Consider the following 13,198-nt stretch of genomic DNA (forward strand, 5'->3'; position numbering starts at 1 on the left):
CCAACACTGATACCTTAAGCTGCAGAGCCTGGTGTTGCCCGGGCCCCCTTGCTCCTCAGCAGGAACATCTGCAGCCAAAATGTCCCTCTTGATCATGATCACTACACATGGACTTGCCTGTTCTGCATCTCTGATCCTTTTACCACTCTCTTTGTGGAGTCTTCTGTGTAGTTTTAGTTGTAGGACTTCTGTTCAGCTAGTCTTCAGGTGGTTCTCAATGATGGTTGTTCTGTAATTTAGTTGTAATTTTGATATGGTCATGAAAGGTGACACAGCATTACCTGCTCCATCTCTACCGGAAACCTCTGAGCTGCCTTCTTTACTATTGGAAGAAACTGATCAATTGACTGGGAATTCCGATTAGATTATTCTCATATCTGTCATGCATTCACTGAATTGTCAAAAAATGTTTTATATGAAAATACCATCCCTATCCCCTCCCCCTACTAATCCTGCTCCAGATTTTATTGATATTGCAGTGATTTTATTGTTTAATTCTTGGAATACAGATGTCTTGACAACATCAAGCTTCTAATCCATGACCATGCTTACATCTATTATTTTAGGTCAGTTTTTTTCAGCAAAGTATTATAATTTTCATTGTGAAGATCTTGCATATCTTTCATTAGACTTTTCTCCCTAGGTACTTGATGTGATGCTGTTTGATTCTGTTGCAAATGGCATCGTGTGAGGCCCCGTGAGTGCACATGCAGTATGACCTACCCGTTCTTTTTTAGAGAGAGAGAGATGAGCATCAACTCATAGTTGTGACACCTTAGTTGTTCATTGATGGCTCTCTCCTATGTGCCTTGACCAGGGGGCTCCCACCAAGCCAGTGACCCCTTGCTCAAGCCAGCGACATTGGGTTCAGGCCAGCAACTTTGAGCTTCAAGCCAGTGACCTTTGGGCTCAAACCAGTCACCATTGGTCATGTCTATGATCCCGTGCTCAAGCTGGTGAGCACATGCTCAAGCCAGAGACCTTAGGATTTTGAACCTGGGTCCTCAGTGTCCCAGGCTGATGATGCTCTATCCGCTGCACCACTGCCTGGTCAGACCTCACCTGTCCATTTCTAATACTTCTGCTCACTGTGGGCATAAGAAGCAGAGTAATAACCAGCTTTTCTTTTTCCAGGGAGTCAGTGCACTTTGCCTAATCATCAAGGTAAACTGTATAATAGTTTCATAGCTGGAAACCCATTTCAGAATGTAAACAGTACATCCTAGACATTATGCTTTGGTCCAACCTAAATCTCTCCAGCCGGCCTTTCAGCTTATTTTCCTGTAGTTTGGTTCACAGTTTGCCTTCCACAAAGGCTTAGTGTCTAGCAGTCTGCAATGGGAATAGCATTCAGGTGGTTCTGCCACATTGTAAAACTATGTGTAATTTTTATTAAGAGGGAATTTGCTCATGATACAGTATTAAGCTAAAAAATACAATAAAAATCTAATTTTACTTTATTCTTTTATTGATTTTAGAGAAAGAGAAACATCAATTTGTTGTTCCACTTATTTATGCATTCATTGGTTGATTCTTGTATGTGCCCTAACCGGGGATTGAACTCTCAGCTTTGTTGTGTTGAGACAATGCTCTAACCAACTGAACTGCTTAGCCAGGGCTTTAATTTTATTTATTTTTTAATGTACAGCTTAGATGGAATGGTTAAAGAAAATGTATGACTGTGCTTATTTTGGGGCACCTAGCTTCTGGACTATTTTGATAACACATCTGCATTTTCAAAATGTTAAACATGTGTTTTCTTTGTACTAATGAGCAAAAAAATATAACAAAATTTGCCAATGAGGGGAAAAATTAAAACTATATTAAAATTACAAGCTTGAATTTCACCGTCTCCTTCATAGTACAAAGTCTATTACAATTTGCTAGTGAAATTAAAATAGGTATCTGGCATATTGTAAGATAGTCAAGAAAGAAAAACTACTTTTTCGGGCAGGTAAATCTCTCTGCCAGTGCTTCTGACGAGCTATAAATCCTGCTAAGTGCTCAGAATTCTTCCCTCACACTTGGAACCCTGAAACACCTGTTTTATTTCACACTTCCTTGATTCCTGGCATGAATCCCAGATCCACAGTGTGGGCTGCAGTTAAATTCCTTAGTGGTCCACATGTGTGTCCCCACATCAGCTGACCTAGTGACCCCACTGTTTATTGACAGGTTCTCAGGAATCAGATAGCTCTCAGTCTGCCAAGAAAGACATGCTGGCTGCCTTGAAGTCCCGGCAGGAAGCTCTGGAGGAAACACTGCGCCAGCGGCTGGAGGAGCTCAAGAAACTCTGCCTCCGAGAAGCTGTAAGCAGTTCCTGTTCCGTCCTGGGGAACTCTGTGTTGTCTGTGCCCTCGTCTGTCTCCACGTGAAGGGAATGGATCATGAGGAAATCGTAAGAGGAAAACAAGACATCTCCTGACACACAGTGTTGGAAGTATCCAGCCCCTTTCATGTGCCCCGTCAGAAACAAGAGGAGTTGACATGAATGGGACCCTAGGACAGCAGTTAGAGTAGGTCCTGGCAAAGTCCCAAGTGGGACCTCACTAGAGGCCAAACGGCAGGAATAATTGCAGTGACGGAAGCAACTGTCAATAATAATGTTTGCATGGTGCTCCTTAGTTTATAGAGCATGTGTTCATAGATAGGCGTCCCTGAGTACAGTGGCTGCCACCACTGTCTCAGATCCTGTGTCAGAGCTGACTGTTGCGGCTTTTGTTCTCCTGAGGCTGTTTCAGATTTATCTTTGGAAATCACACTGAGAAGCATCACTGGGAATCTACAAGGAAACCAGTATTTTGCTTGATATATAATCCCATTTAAAACTCATCATCTCATGTTACACTCAGTTAAAAGAAAAAAATATTAGCCTAGTAATATTCTTAAGTTTTCTGCCAAGCAGCACTTCCTTAAGCTTGTGTCTACACTGGTCTCACATTTTGCTGGGACTTAGAAGCTGTGACAGGCCACTGTTGTAGGTATTTGAATGTTTATTTTCACCTTCTTTTTATTCTGCATTTGTCTGTTAGCATGTTTGAAGAATTGAATGTTTAATGTAACATACATTGTGACTCTGTCTGTGCACGGACACGTGTATGTGGACTTGTGTGTGCATGTGTGTGCACATGGACAGGATGAAGTGGGACAGACAGACTGTATTCCCCTCCCTCCCGTAATAGTGCCTTGCCCCAAATGAAGGGGCTATAGAGTGAGATCACATTGCATTAAGCACTTGGCTTCATTCTGCTCTGGACTGATTTAAACTGGAGCTAGCTCAAGCAGACCCACATTAACACATACCCAGTGCAAGTCTTAGGAAAGCCGTGCCCTGAGGACGCAGGGTAGGAATCCTATGCAAGCTTTTCCTCGATGTCCCAGGACTAGTTAGTCCACTCCCTGGGAACAGACAGGGCTCTCTCTGGCAATGACCAGAATGGCCTGCTTTGGTTTGCAGCAGCTACAGGCATTTGTATAAAAAAAATGGTGGAAGGATTAAAAAATATGGCTTTGGGTGTCTGCATTTAATAATCTGTAGAGTGTTGTTTTGTTTTTAATAGAGGCAATGTCCCTAAAAAAAAGTTAGGAGTCAGTATCAGAAAATTGGAGAAATGTATCAGGGGGATAAGTTAGCATATGTTAAGGAAAGTCTCACTGTATCTCTTCAAAATAAAAGAAAATAAGGATAACAGAGTTCTTACTTTTTATAACGTTGACAAGACAAAACAGAACTTGAGCAGAAGAGATAGTGTCACGGCCACAGGCAGATCGCCTCTGTGCTGACTCCCACGAGGCTCCTGACTCATCCGTAGTCGGGACAGCAGGGCCTCTGGCTGACCGTCCTGTCCCTGTCAGACACCAGGCCCCTCAGCTCAGAACAAAGGGAAGCACTGCTTATCCCCTAGGGCAGTGGCTCTCAAACTTTCTGAGGTCGGGGCACATTTAAAATCCTACAAATAATTGTAGGCGCACTATATACAAATTTCTGAGAAATATGTTATAGTAGTTAAGTCAAATATTAAAGAAAAAATATAAAGTCCAGGTGTGCTTTTATGGTAATTAATGACAAAATTTAATTTAATTCTGACATTAAAAAACATTTTTATGTTACATGTTTTGTTATGCTTTTTAGAATTCGTAAAAAAGAGGGGTTAAAAGATTATTTAAAAAGCCCACAAAAAAGTTATCTTTTTATATATATAGATACATTCTTAGTAAGATTAGTAAATTCAGCAAGTCCCGGCACGAACATGTTAAGTTTTTTCATTCTTGTGTTTATGAGAAACATGAACCTGATGTGTCCTAGCGATTTCTTCAATGTTTGGGCATATATTTGAAAGGCAAACTCTCATTTCCTGGTCAATACATTGAAGAATTCCTCTCTTTTTACTCTTAATTGTGTTGAGTGCAGACAACCCCCACCATACATATTATCTTCACTTTACACCAAACAAAGGATAGAAAAAACTTGCCTCCAGTCTTTCCGGGGAACATGGGGGCACTGTAAACAATCCAGCACCACAGCTAACAGCCTTTTGCAACCTAATCAGGCAAGTGAGGTGGGGGTTCGGCAGACTGTCAGCTTACAGCCAATTTCCCACACCTCTGTCCCCCAAAATCTAAACCCCAGAAACCCTGTTGGTTTTCTGGTCCCCAACAAGCACATATTTCTCTGGAATACCATAGGGCGCACCTGGAAATCTTCTAGGGCACACCAGTGCCCCCTGGCGCACACTTTGAGAACCACTGCCCTAGAGAGCTAGCAGGGCAGTCAGAACGTGGTGGAGTGGGAGTATTTGTCAGAAATACCAACATAAGAATATAAGAGGAACTAAGCCAAGCCCCCACAACAGTACGTGAAATTCCTCCTTCCTCATGTGGCTCTGGTTATGTGTCAAATCGGATTAAATGTAGAGAATCAAGGCTTTGACTCATCTACCTTGAAGCAGATGGTGAAAAATCGGTAGTCCCGTTTTTTTAAAACATGTTTTATTTTAAAACCACAGATGTTTTAGACTTATAAATCAATAGCCATGTTAGTAACTTTCCCCTGCTTTTTATAAGTTTCAGTGTAAAAAAGTAAGTCCTAACAATATAAAATCCTCAGTGTATGTTAATTATAAACTGACTTTTAGAAAAGCATATAAAAATGTTGCAGAATAAACACATAAAAACTTTAGACGTTAGAAAAAGAAAGAAACGTAAGAAGATTTCAGAGCATTGCATACTCAAGACAGTTGGCTCTTGTGCTCCAAAATGGTTGCAGTGAGGGATAAAAAGTTCAAGGCTGCATTCTCAGATCATCAAACACAAAAGGGAAGGGACCCAGGATATCGGAGAGTGGGGTGCTTGTGAACCCCAGATGCACTCACATGCACACGCCGTTGCACATACCATGCACCTCAGTGTGTGCATGTGTCTGAGCACACACACAACCCAGTGCACACATGCGCACACCCAGCGGTGGGGAGGAGAGGCCACATCACTCCTTTTCTTAGAGGCTGAGTCAACGCCTGGAATCTGATGGTCTGGGCTTCCTGCCTGTGGGACACTCGCCCCAGGGTACCCAGCACAACAGCTCTTTGTGTGGATGATGAACTATGGATTTGGGACTAGAAATCAGGGCTGGGCTTCTCCTGGGCCTGACACTTAAGCCATTGGTAGCTCACAGTGACTCTCCCAGGATTTTCTGGCCCCTGGACGTGACTCCTTACAGTTGATGCCTTGGCTCCACCACATTGATTGGCTGCTGACTCAGATTTGATATTTTTTAAGTGAGAGAGAGAGGGACAAACACAAAAGGAGAGAGATGAGAAGCATCAACTTTGTTGTTGCGGCACCTTAGTTCATTGATTGCTTTCTCATATTTGCTTTGACCAAGGGCTCCAGCTGAGCCAGTGACCCCTTGCTCAAGCCAGCGAACTTGGTCATCAAGCCAGCAAACATGGGGTCATGTCTGTGATTTCACACCCAAGCTGGTGAGCCCATGCTCAAGCCGCCAACTTCCCTGGGTCCTCAGTGTTTCAGGTCAACGCTCTACCCACTGCACCACCACCTGGTCAGCCCACACATAGTCCCTAGCATGGAGCCCAATTCTAATCTGGATTCATTTCCTGGACCTCAGTGTTTGCAGGGTCAGTGTCACTAAGCCTGTCAACTAAGTTCACTGCCATTATAGTCACAACTATTAGATTTTCAGAGCCCAACATATACACACAATAGCCCTGTATTAAGCCTTGTCAATATTATGTGTTTATTTTGAGTTTGTACTGAAATATTTGTATACATTTAATTCTTTTAAGCTCAGCCTGTTCCCTGAGCATCCAGTCTGAGTGGAATAATTATCATCATATGCATTTTTCTGGACTTCACCATATAGATTCCAATCTTCCTAAGAAAGCTCACTAGATAGACATTGTAATCTCGAGATATTTACGAGGCAGGATTTGAGGCGGTGGGAAGAGCACTGGAGCTAGAAAGCCCAGAGATCTTGGCTGTGCTCCTTCCTGGCAGTGTGCCCGGCCTGGCACAGCCTGGGCCTGCAAGAAACACTTGGGAAACTAACAAATGAAATGTAAGTTTTATGATGAAAGCCAAGGTTAATTCTGTTTACCTGACACACAGTCACTTTGGAAAACACTTTTCAAAGTGCATCTTTTCTGTGAAGAAAGGACTGCTCTTATCCATTTTTAGAGAAATGAAATGTCATTTCAGAAGCTCTTATTTAAGGACTTTGCTTAAGAGTACTGTCTCAAATCCATGCATTGAAGTGCGTGTGTGTGTGTGTGTGTGTGTGTGTGTGTGTGTGTCCTAGAAACCAAGCACACGCCCCCTCTGATTTCTGATTTCCATCTTCTCCTTGTGCTGTTGAACGTTTGCAGGAGCTGACGGGCAAACTGCCCGCGGAATATCCTCTGGATCCAGGGGAGGAGCCACCCATTGTTCGAAGAAGAATCGGAACAGCCTTCAAGCTGGATGAACAGAAAATCCTGCCCAAGGGAGAGGTGTGTCCTTCTTTCTTTCTTTCTGGTGTTGGATTATGTCAACGTAAGAAACTTCCAAACCTATAAGAATTTTTTTATGAGTTTATTTGAGCCAAACTGTCAACAGTTGCCAGAGGCAAAGTCTCAATGGATTGAGAAAGGGCTGCGTAAAATGGTGGTTTCACCACTTATTTTGTACATTAGAAGCAAAGGGGAAGGTGTATGGAGGTTACATGAAGTTGACTGGTGATAGATTAGGGAGGCGGGAGAAAGCAAAGGGGGAATCACTGAGATTGGATAAAAAGTAAAAATGTATATACAGGGCGTCCTCAGGTTATGACACAGTTCCATTCCTGTGACAGTGACGTAACCAGAATTTTGGTGTAAGTCGAAGTACACGCTAGCCTAAGTCACTTACCTATCCTATCGTAATTGTAAGGCCAGTAGCCACGGCCACCACCACAGCCGCCTGGCCTGTGTAGGTTCGCATTTAATTTGGACAGATCATAAAGAAACTGCGGAGCCAAAAACTGGTGGGCCATTTTCCTTTATTCTAGACTCGTACCAGCCAATGAGTAAAAAACAAACACACGGGCACCAAAACCCACTCTTTCGGTTTTTTTTCTAGAATCAAAGGCTTCCACCTCACCAGTCTTATTCACCTCTGTTCCCCATCTCCTTCTCCTGCACAAACTGGCTTCTCCTTCAGCATTCTGCCATTTGGGCTACCTCCTCTCCTCCACGTGGCCTCCTTGCCCTGCTACAACATGGGCTCCTCCTCTCTACAAGAATGTGGTCACTCTCCCCAAATGGCCTCCTAGCTCCTCCTTTTAAAACCTTTTGGCCCGAAAGCCCTCCCCCAACACACATTAGCATAACCAAGCCCCTTCCCAAGCAAGAAGGGCAGTTAGCTGTATCACGTGAGAGCATCACCATGTGAGAGCAGTGGCCATCTTTAACAGAGTGAGCATAAACTACTTTATCTGCCCAACAATAATCTAGAACCTCAAAACACAACTAAGCCACAGAAAAAGGGAAAAAACATAAATATGCTGTACTGTACACTGTACTGCATGTTCTTCTGCCACGCACAACCGAAGTAGTTTGCCCATATAGTTCACAAGTAACAATGCTAACAGCATAAGCCAAAGCACTCATCTCTCCATTTTTTAAAGTTTTTATGAGAGTGAGCATCATAAACTCTAAATGTCATATGTTGAGAGACTGTCATAAAGGAGGAACCCCTGTACTGAAACTTCTTTTACAGGGGCATGGGTAAGATAGTTAACAGTTAATTAACACGATAATTATAACTATAACGAGGGAGTGTGTTGGTTCCTGCCCTGGTGGGGTGCCTGCCCTGAGGGGCAGAAAAGAAGATGACCTTACATATCAAAGGCCTGTTATCAGGTTAGTGTAGATGCAGAAGACAACAGACAGGCTTGGTTAAGGTCAGCATGGACCTTAGTTAAAGAAAAATAACTCTCTTGGACCTGCCTACCCACCATGAACTGCTTTTAGTTAGAAAGTTTTAAGTTCAGACCATCCTGTGTGGTCACTTTAGGTCTCTGAGTTTACAAGGCCACCATGCAGGGCTCACCTGAGCTTGTCAAGTTTAGTCTGTGGCCCCGTCTTTCTTTTCTTTTCTTTCTTTTTTGTCCACAGTGCTTCCATTGTCCTCATTTGGCTGCTTGTTGGGGCTCCCAGGTTTTCTGTACCTTTCTGCATTCTACACAGTGCCAAGTGCCCTTACCTTTTTCTCCGGAGTAGGTTTTGTGTCTTGTTATATTAGTGGATTGGTCGATATGTGACTCCCTTGGTATGATTAGCTTGCTTGAGCATTCGTAAACATTTCGATTTTTGTGGAAGTTGTTTGTCTAAAATGATAGGCCTGTAGCAAGCTGCAACCCCCGGGCCGCAGACCGGGACTGGTCCGTGGGCCATTTGGTACCGGTCCGCAGAGAAAGAATAAATAACTTACATTATTTCCATTTTATTTATATTTAAGTCTGAACAATGTTTTATTTTTAAAAAATAACCAGATTCCCTCTGTTACATCCATCTAAGACTCACTCTTGACGCTTGTCTCGGTCATGTGATACATTTATCCGTCCCACCCTAAAGGCCGGTCCATGAAAATATTTTCTGACATTAAACCGGTCCATGGCCCAAAAAAGGTTGAGGACCACTGTTCTAGAGAACATTCTTTTTTTAATTATTAGTAAGTGAGAGGCAGGGAGGCAGAGAGACAAGACTCCTGCATGCGCCCACCAGCAACCCCGTCTAGGGCCAGTGCTCTGCCCATCTGTGTGGCCAGTAGTCACAGCCATCGCCATCACAGCCATGCAGATGCAGGGTTCCATTAGATTCAGATAGACGGTAAAGAAACAGTGGGGCCAAAAATGGTGGGCCATTCCTTTTATTAAAGTCTTGCACCAGCCTACAAGCAAACACAGAGAAAAAACACTTCCCTTTCACTCAGAGCTCCCAAAACCACTGACACATTCTCCGGTTTCACAACCAGGAGAATCTTCTCCAGTTTTTCCTAGAATCAAAGGCCCCACCAGTCTCAGTGGAGCTCACAAAAGCCCCTCACCTCTGTTCCCCATCTCCTTCTCCCTTCTCTTTGCACAAACTCTGCAAAACTATGGCTTCCTCCCTTCTTCACAAACTTTCTGGCATGGAAACCTCTCCTCCAGCAAACATTAGAAAGACAATTACCCGGCCCTGGCCGGTTGGCTCAGTGGTAGAGCGTCGGCCTGGCATGCGGAAGTCCCGGGTTCGATTCCCAGCCAGGGCACACAGGAGAAGCGCCCATCTGCTTCTCCACCCCTCCCCCTCTCCTTCCTCTCTGTCTCTCTCTTCCCCTCCCGCAGCCGAGGCTCCATTGGAGCAAAAAGATGGCCCGGGCGCTGGGGATGGCTCCTTGGCCTCTGCCCCAGGCACTAGAGTGGCTCTGGTCGCAACAGAGCGATGCCCCGGAGGGGCAGAGCATCGCCCCCTAGTGGGCATGCCGGGTGGATCGCGGTCGGGCGCATGCGGGAGTCTGTCTGACTGCCTCCCCATTTCCAGCTTCAGAAAAATACAAAAAAAAAAAGAAAAGACAATGACCCTTCCCAAGCAGGAAGGTAATTTGCAATTTCACAGTTCACATACCTGGTGCTGCCCAGCGCCATTTTTTAACACTAAAAGTGAGCAAATTTAAAAAATACAAATTTTACAAACTCATTTGCTCAACACCATCTGTGGCCGTTGCTTCATTGCTCAGCAACTGAACTATTTTAGCACTTGAGGTAAGGCCATGGTGCCATCCTCAGTGCCTAGAGCCAACTTGCTTAAATGAGCCATGGCTGCCAGGGCAGGGGGTGGAGAGGCAGATGGTGGCTTCTTCTGTGTGCCCTGACCAGGAATCAAACCCTGGACTTCCACACACCGGGCCTATGCTTTACAGCTGAGCCAACTGGCCAGGGCCAAGAACATTCCAGTAATACCCATTGCATGTCTGTTTAACAGCATCCAGCCCTTTGTTACTAGGAGCTTGCTGGGGGTTAGCGTGAAAATGTCCACAGGAATGTGGGTGTCCTGAAGTCAGTGGGAATCTGAGATTTGCACAAGGACACCCCATGGGGGCTGGTGGCCGCACCGGGATGCTTTATCCAAATCTTAAGCTTCACCAGGCAGTTTCCTATTCTTTTTTTTTTTTAATATTATCTTTATTTTTTTATTCATTTTTTTAGAGAGGAGAGAGAGTAAGAGAGAGAGAGAGAGAGAAAGAGAGACAAAGGGAGGGGAGCAGGAACCATCAACTCCCATATGTGCTCTGACCAGACAAGTGCAGGGTTTTGAAGCAGTGACCTCGGTGTTCCAGGTCGACACTTGATCCAGTGCACCACCACAGGTCAGGCCAGCAGTTTCCTATTCTGAAAAATAAAGTTTATAGTCTTTATTTCTTTGGACTATCCTAGGATTAAATGAGCCATTATATGGAAGAAACTTGACGGGATTTTACAGCTGGTTGGTGACCAGTAGACATGAGGAGCTTGACGTGGAGAGGGGATGCTACAGGACAGGCGCAGGGCTGCGGGAAGGGGCGAGGCTATGTCAGAGTCAGAACTAGGGTGACGGCGGGGCATTCAGAAGACCATCTGGTCAAGTAGTTCTCAACTCCACTGTCATCAGAATTGCCTGAGGAACTTCCTCTCCCCTGTGCTGGGAAGACACCAGGCACTCAACCTTTAAGAGCAGTCCCTGCCTTCGTGAGTGTTCCCCTCCTCCAGCCCTGCTGTCCTCCCCGGCCTCTGACCACATCTCACCAGCTGCTCCTTCACACTTGTCAGCAAAGGGTGCTGTTGGTTCATCGAGAATTCAGTGTCCATCACTTTCTTCCTCACCCTTCCCTATTTATATCGTTGCGAAATCGCTCAAAGGAAGGACTGCAGAATTAGCTGGCGTGCTGCAGAGTAGCTCTGGGAAGGAAGAGCTCCCCGTTTCTCCTGGAAGCACACTGGGCTGTTCTGGTCACACGGTGGGAGGCTATTCTGTGCAGACAGGGCCGCCAGGGTGTGCTTGTCTTAGTTTAAGCAGAGAGAATTTGTTCTGGGCATCCTGAATCTTGGGGTAGTGCCTTGGCTCAGGGCTTTCCAAACAGCTGCCAGGTAGACCCCACACAGAGTTGAGCCTTTCTCCCCACTGACTTGTTTCAGGCTCCAGGTGGGGCTCCATCCCAATATTCTTCTTCCTCCTAGGGAACAGAGCAGCTGGCATTAGAAGGATCTGAAAGTTATTTCCTAAATAATTCTGCCTAATCTTCACCTTTCTTTCTCACTCCTGGTTTTTGCTCCCTTCGGGCTTAAATGACTCAAAATTAAACCAAGCTAAGAATTCTGTGCTGAATGGAGGCCCCAGCCCATGCATTGTGCCCAGGCCTGGTGTTCTATTTGGCCTCTAACTATACTGCTCACAAAAATGAGGGAATATTTCAAAATGAATACGAAGCAATGAAATATCCCCTCATTTTTGTGAGCAGTATAGAAAGACATTGATTCTGGCAAATCCACCAGTGTGCTCGTTGGTAGCTAGATGAGTTCCTGTCAGACTTCGGTATGGCTGTGCATCACGGAGGACAAGGTGGGGGCATGGTCTCCCGGCTGGCAGGTCAGACTTGAAGAAGCTGACTGAGTCACAGAGAGGACAGCAGCAAATGCACTGTCCCATGTCTTGTCCTCTGGGTCCGCAGGGAATTGTGTGACACAGATCCATTTCCCCCGAGACCAATACTCTGTTTGAGGGAAAATTCATCCATCTGTGTGAAGGTAGGGCGGGGGTATACAAGGAAAGGAAGGAGAATGCCCTGACTCAATCCTAGGAGCAGGGGACACTGGTTCCCCCGCCACCCACCATCCGTACCTCACAGCCTGAGCAGAGCTGTTATGAGTAACAAGTGTGAGAGGAACACTGGAGCTCGCAGAAAGAGCTCTCTGTTAGGTCGCCAAAGGAGGGACACATAAGGCCTGGTGAATTTTATAAGAAGTTTATGCCTCTGTAGACAGATGGGCTGAGACCCTATGGCAGTGGTTCTCAAAGTGTGCACCATGGTGCACTGGTGTGCCCTAGAAGATTTCCAGGTGTGCCCTGTGGTATTCCAGAGAAATATGTGCCTGTTGGGGACCAAAAAACCAACAGGGCTTTTGGAGTTTAGATTTTTGGGGGACAGAAGTGTAGGGAATTGGCTGTAAGCTGACAGTCTGCCCAATCCCCAGCTCACTTGCCTGATTAGGTTGCAAAAGGCTGTTAGCTGTGGTGCTGGATTGTTTACAGTGCCCTCATGTTCCCCGGAAAGACTGGAGGCAAGTTTCTTCTATCCTTTGTTTGGTGTAAAGTGAAGATAATATGTATGGTGGGGGTTGTCTGCACTCAACACAATTAAGAGTAAAAAGAGAGGAATTCTTCAATGTATTGACCAGGAAATGAGAGTTTGCCTTTCAATTATATGCCCAAACATTGAAGAAATCGCTAGGACACATCAGGCTCATGTTTCTCATAAACACAAGAATGAAAAAACTTAACATGTTCACACCGGGACCTGCCGAATTTACTAAATCTTACTAAAAATGTATCTATGTATATAAAAAGATAACTTTTTTGTGGGATTTTTTATTTTTTAACCCCTCTTTTTTACGAATTAAAAAGCATAACAAAACATGTAACATAGGCCC

At 44.8% G+C, this 13,198-nt stretch overlaps 1 protein-coding gene across 7 annotated transcripts in view; it reads left to right on the top strand.

Moving 5' to 3' along the window:
• FRMD4A (FERM domain containing 4A) overlaps positions 1-13,198 on the top strand; it is a 681,483-nt gene that overhangs the window by 635,071 nt on the left and 33,214 nt on the right. For all 7 annotated transcript variants that reach the window (XM_066279107.1, XM_066279109.1, XM_066279111.1 and 4 more), the window contains 2 exons: positions 2,176-2,309; positions 6,882-7,004. In XM_066279107.1, coding sequence (XP_066135204.1) covers positions 2,176-2,309; positions 6,882-7,004 — 257 coding nt within the window. The remainder of the gene's footprint in view (positions 1-2,175; positions 2,310-6,881; positions 7,005-13,198) is intronic.

Source organism: Saccopteryx bilineata, chromosome 5 (assembly GCF_036850765.1).
Source record: "Saccopteryx bilineata isolate mSacBil1 chromosome 5, mSacBil1_pri_phased_curated, whole genome shotgun sequence".
Classification (NCBI taxonomy): domain Eukaryota; kingdom Metazoa; phylum Chordata; class Mammalia; order Chiroptera; family Emballonuridae; genus Saccopteryx; species Saccopteryx bilineata.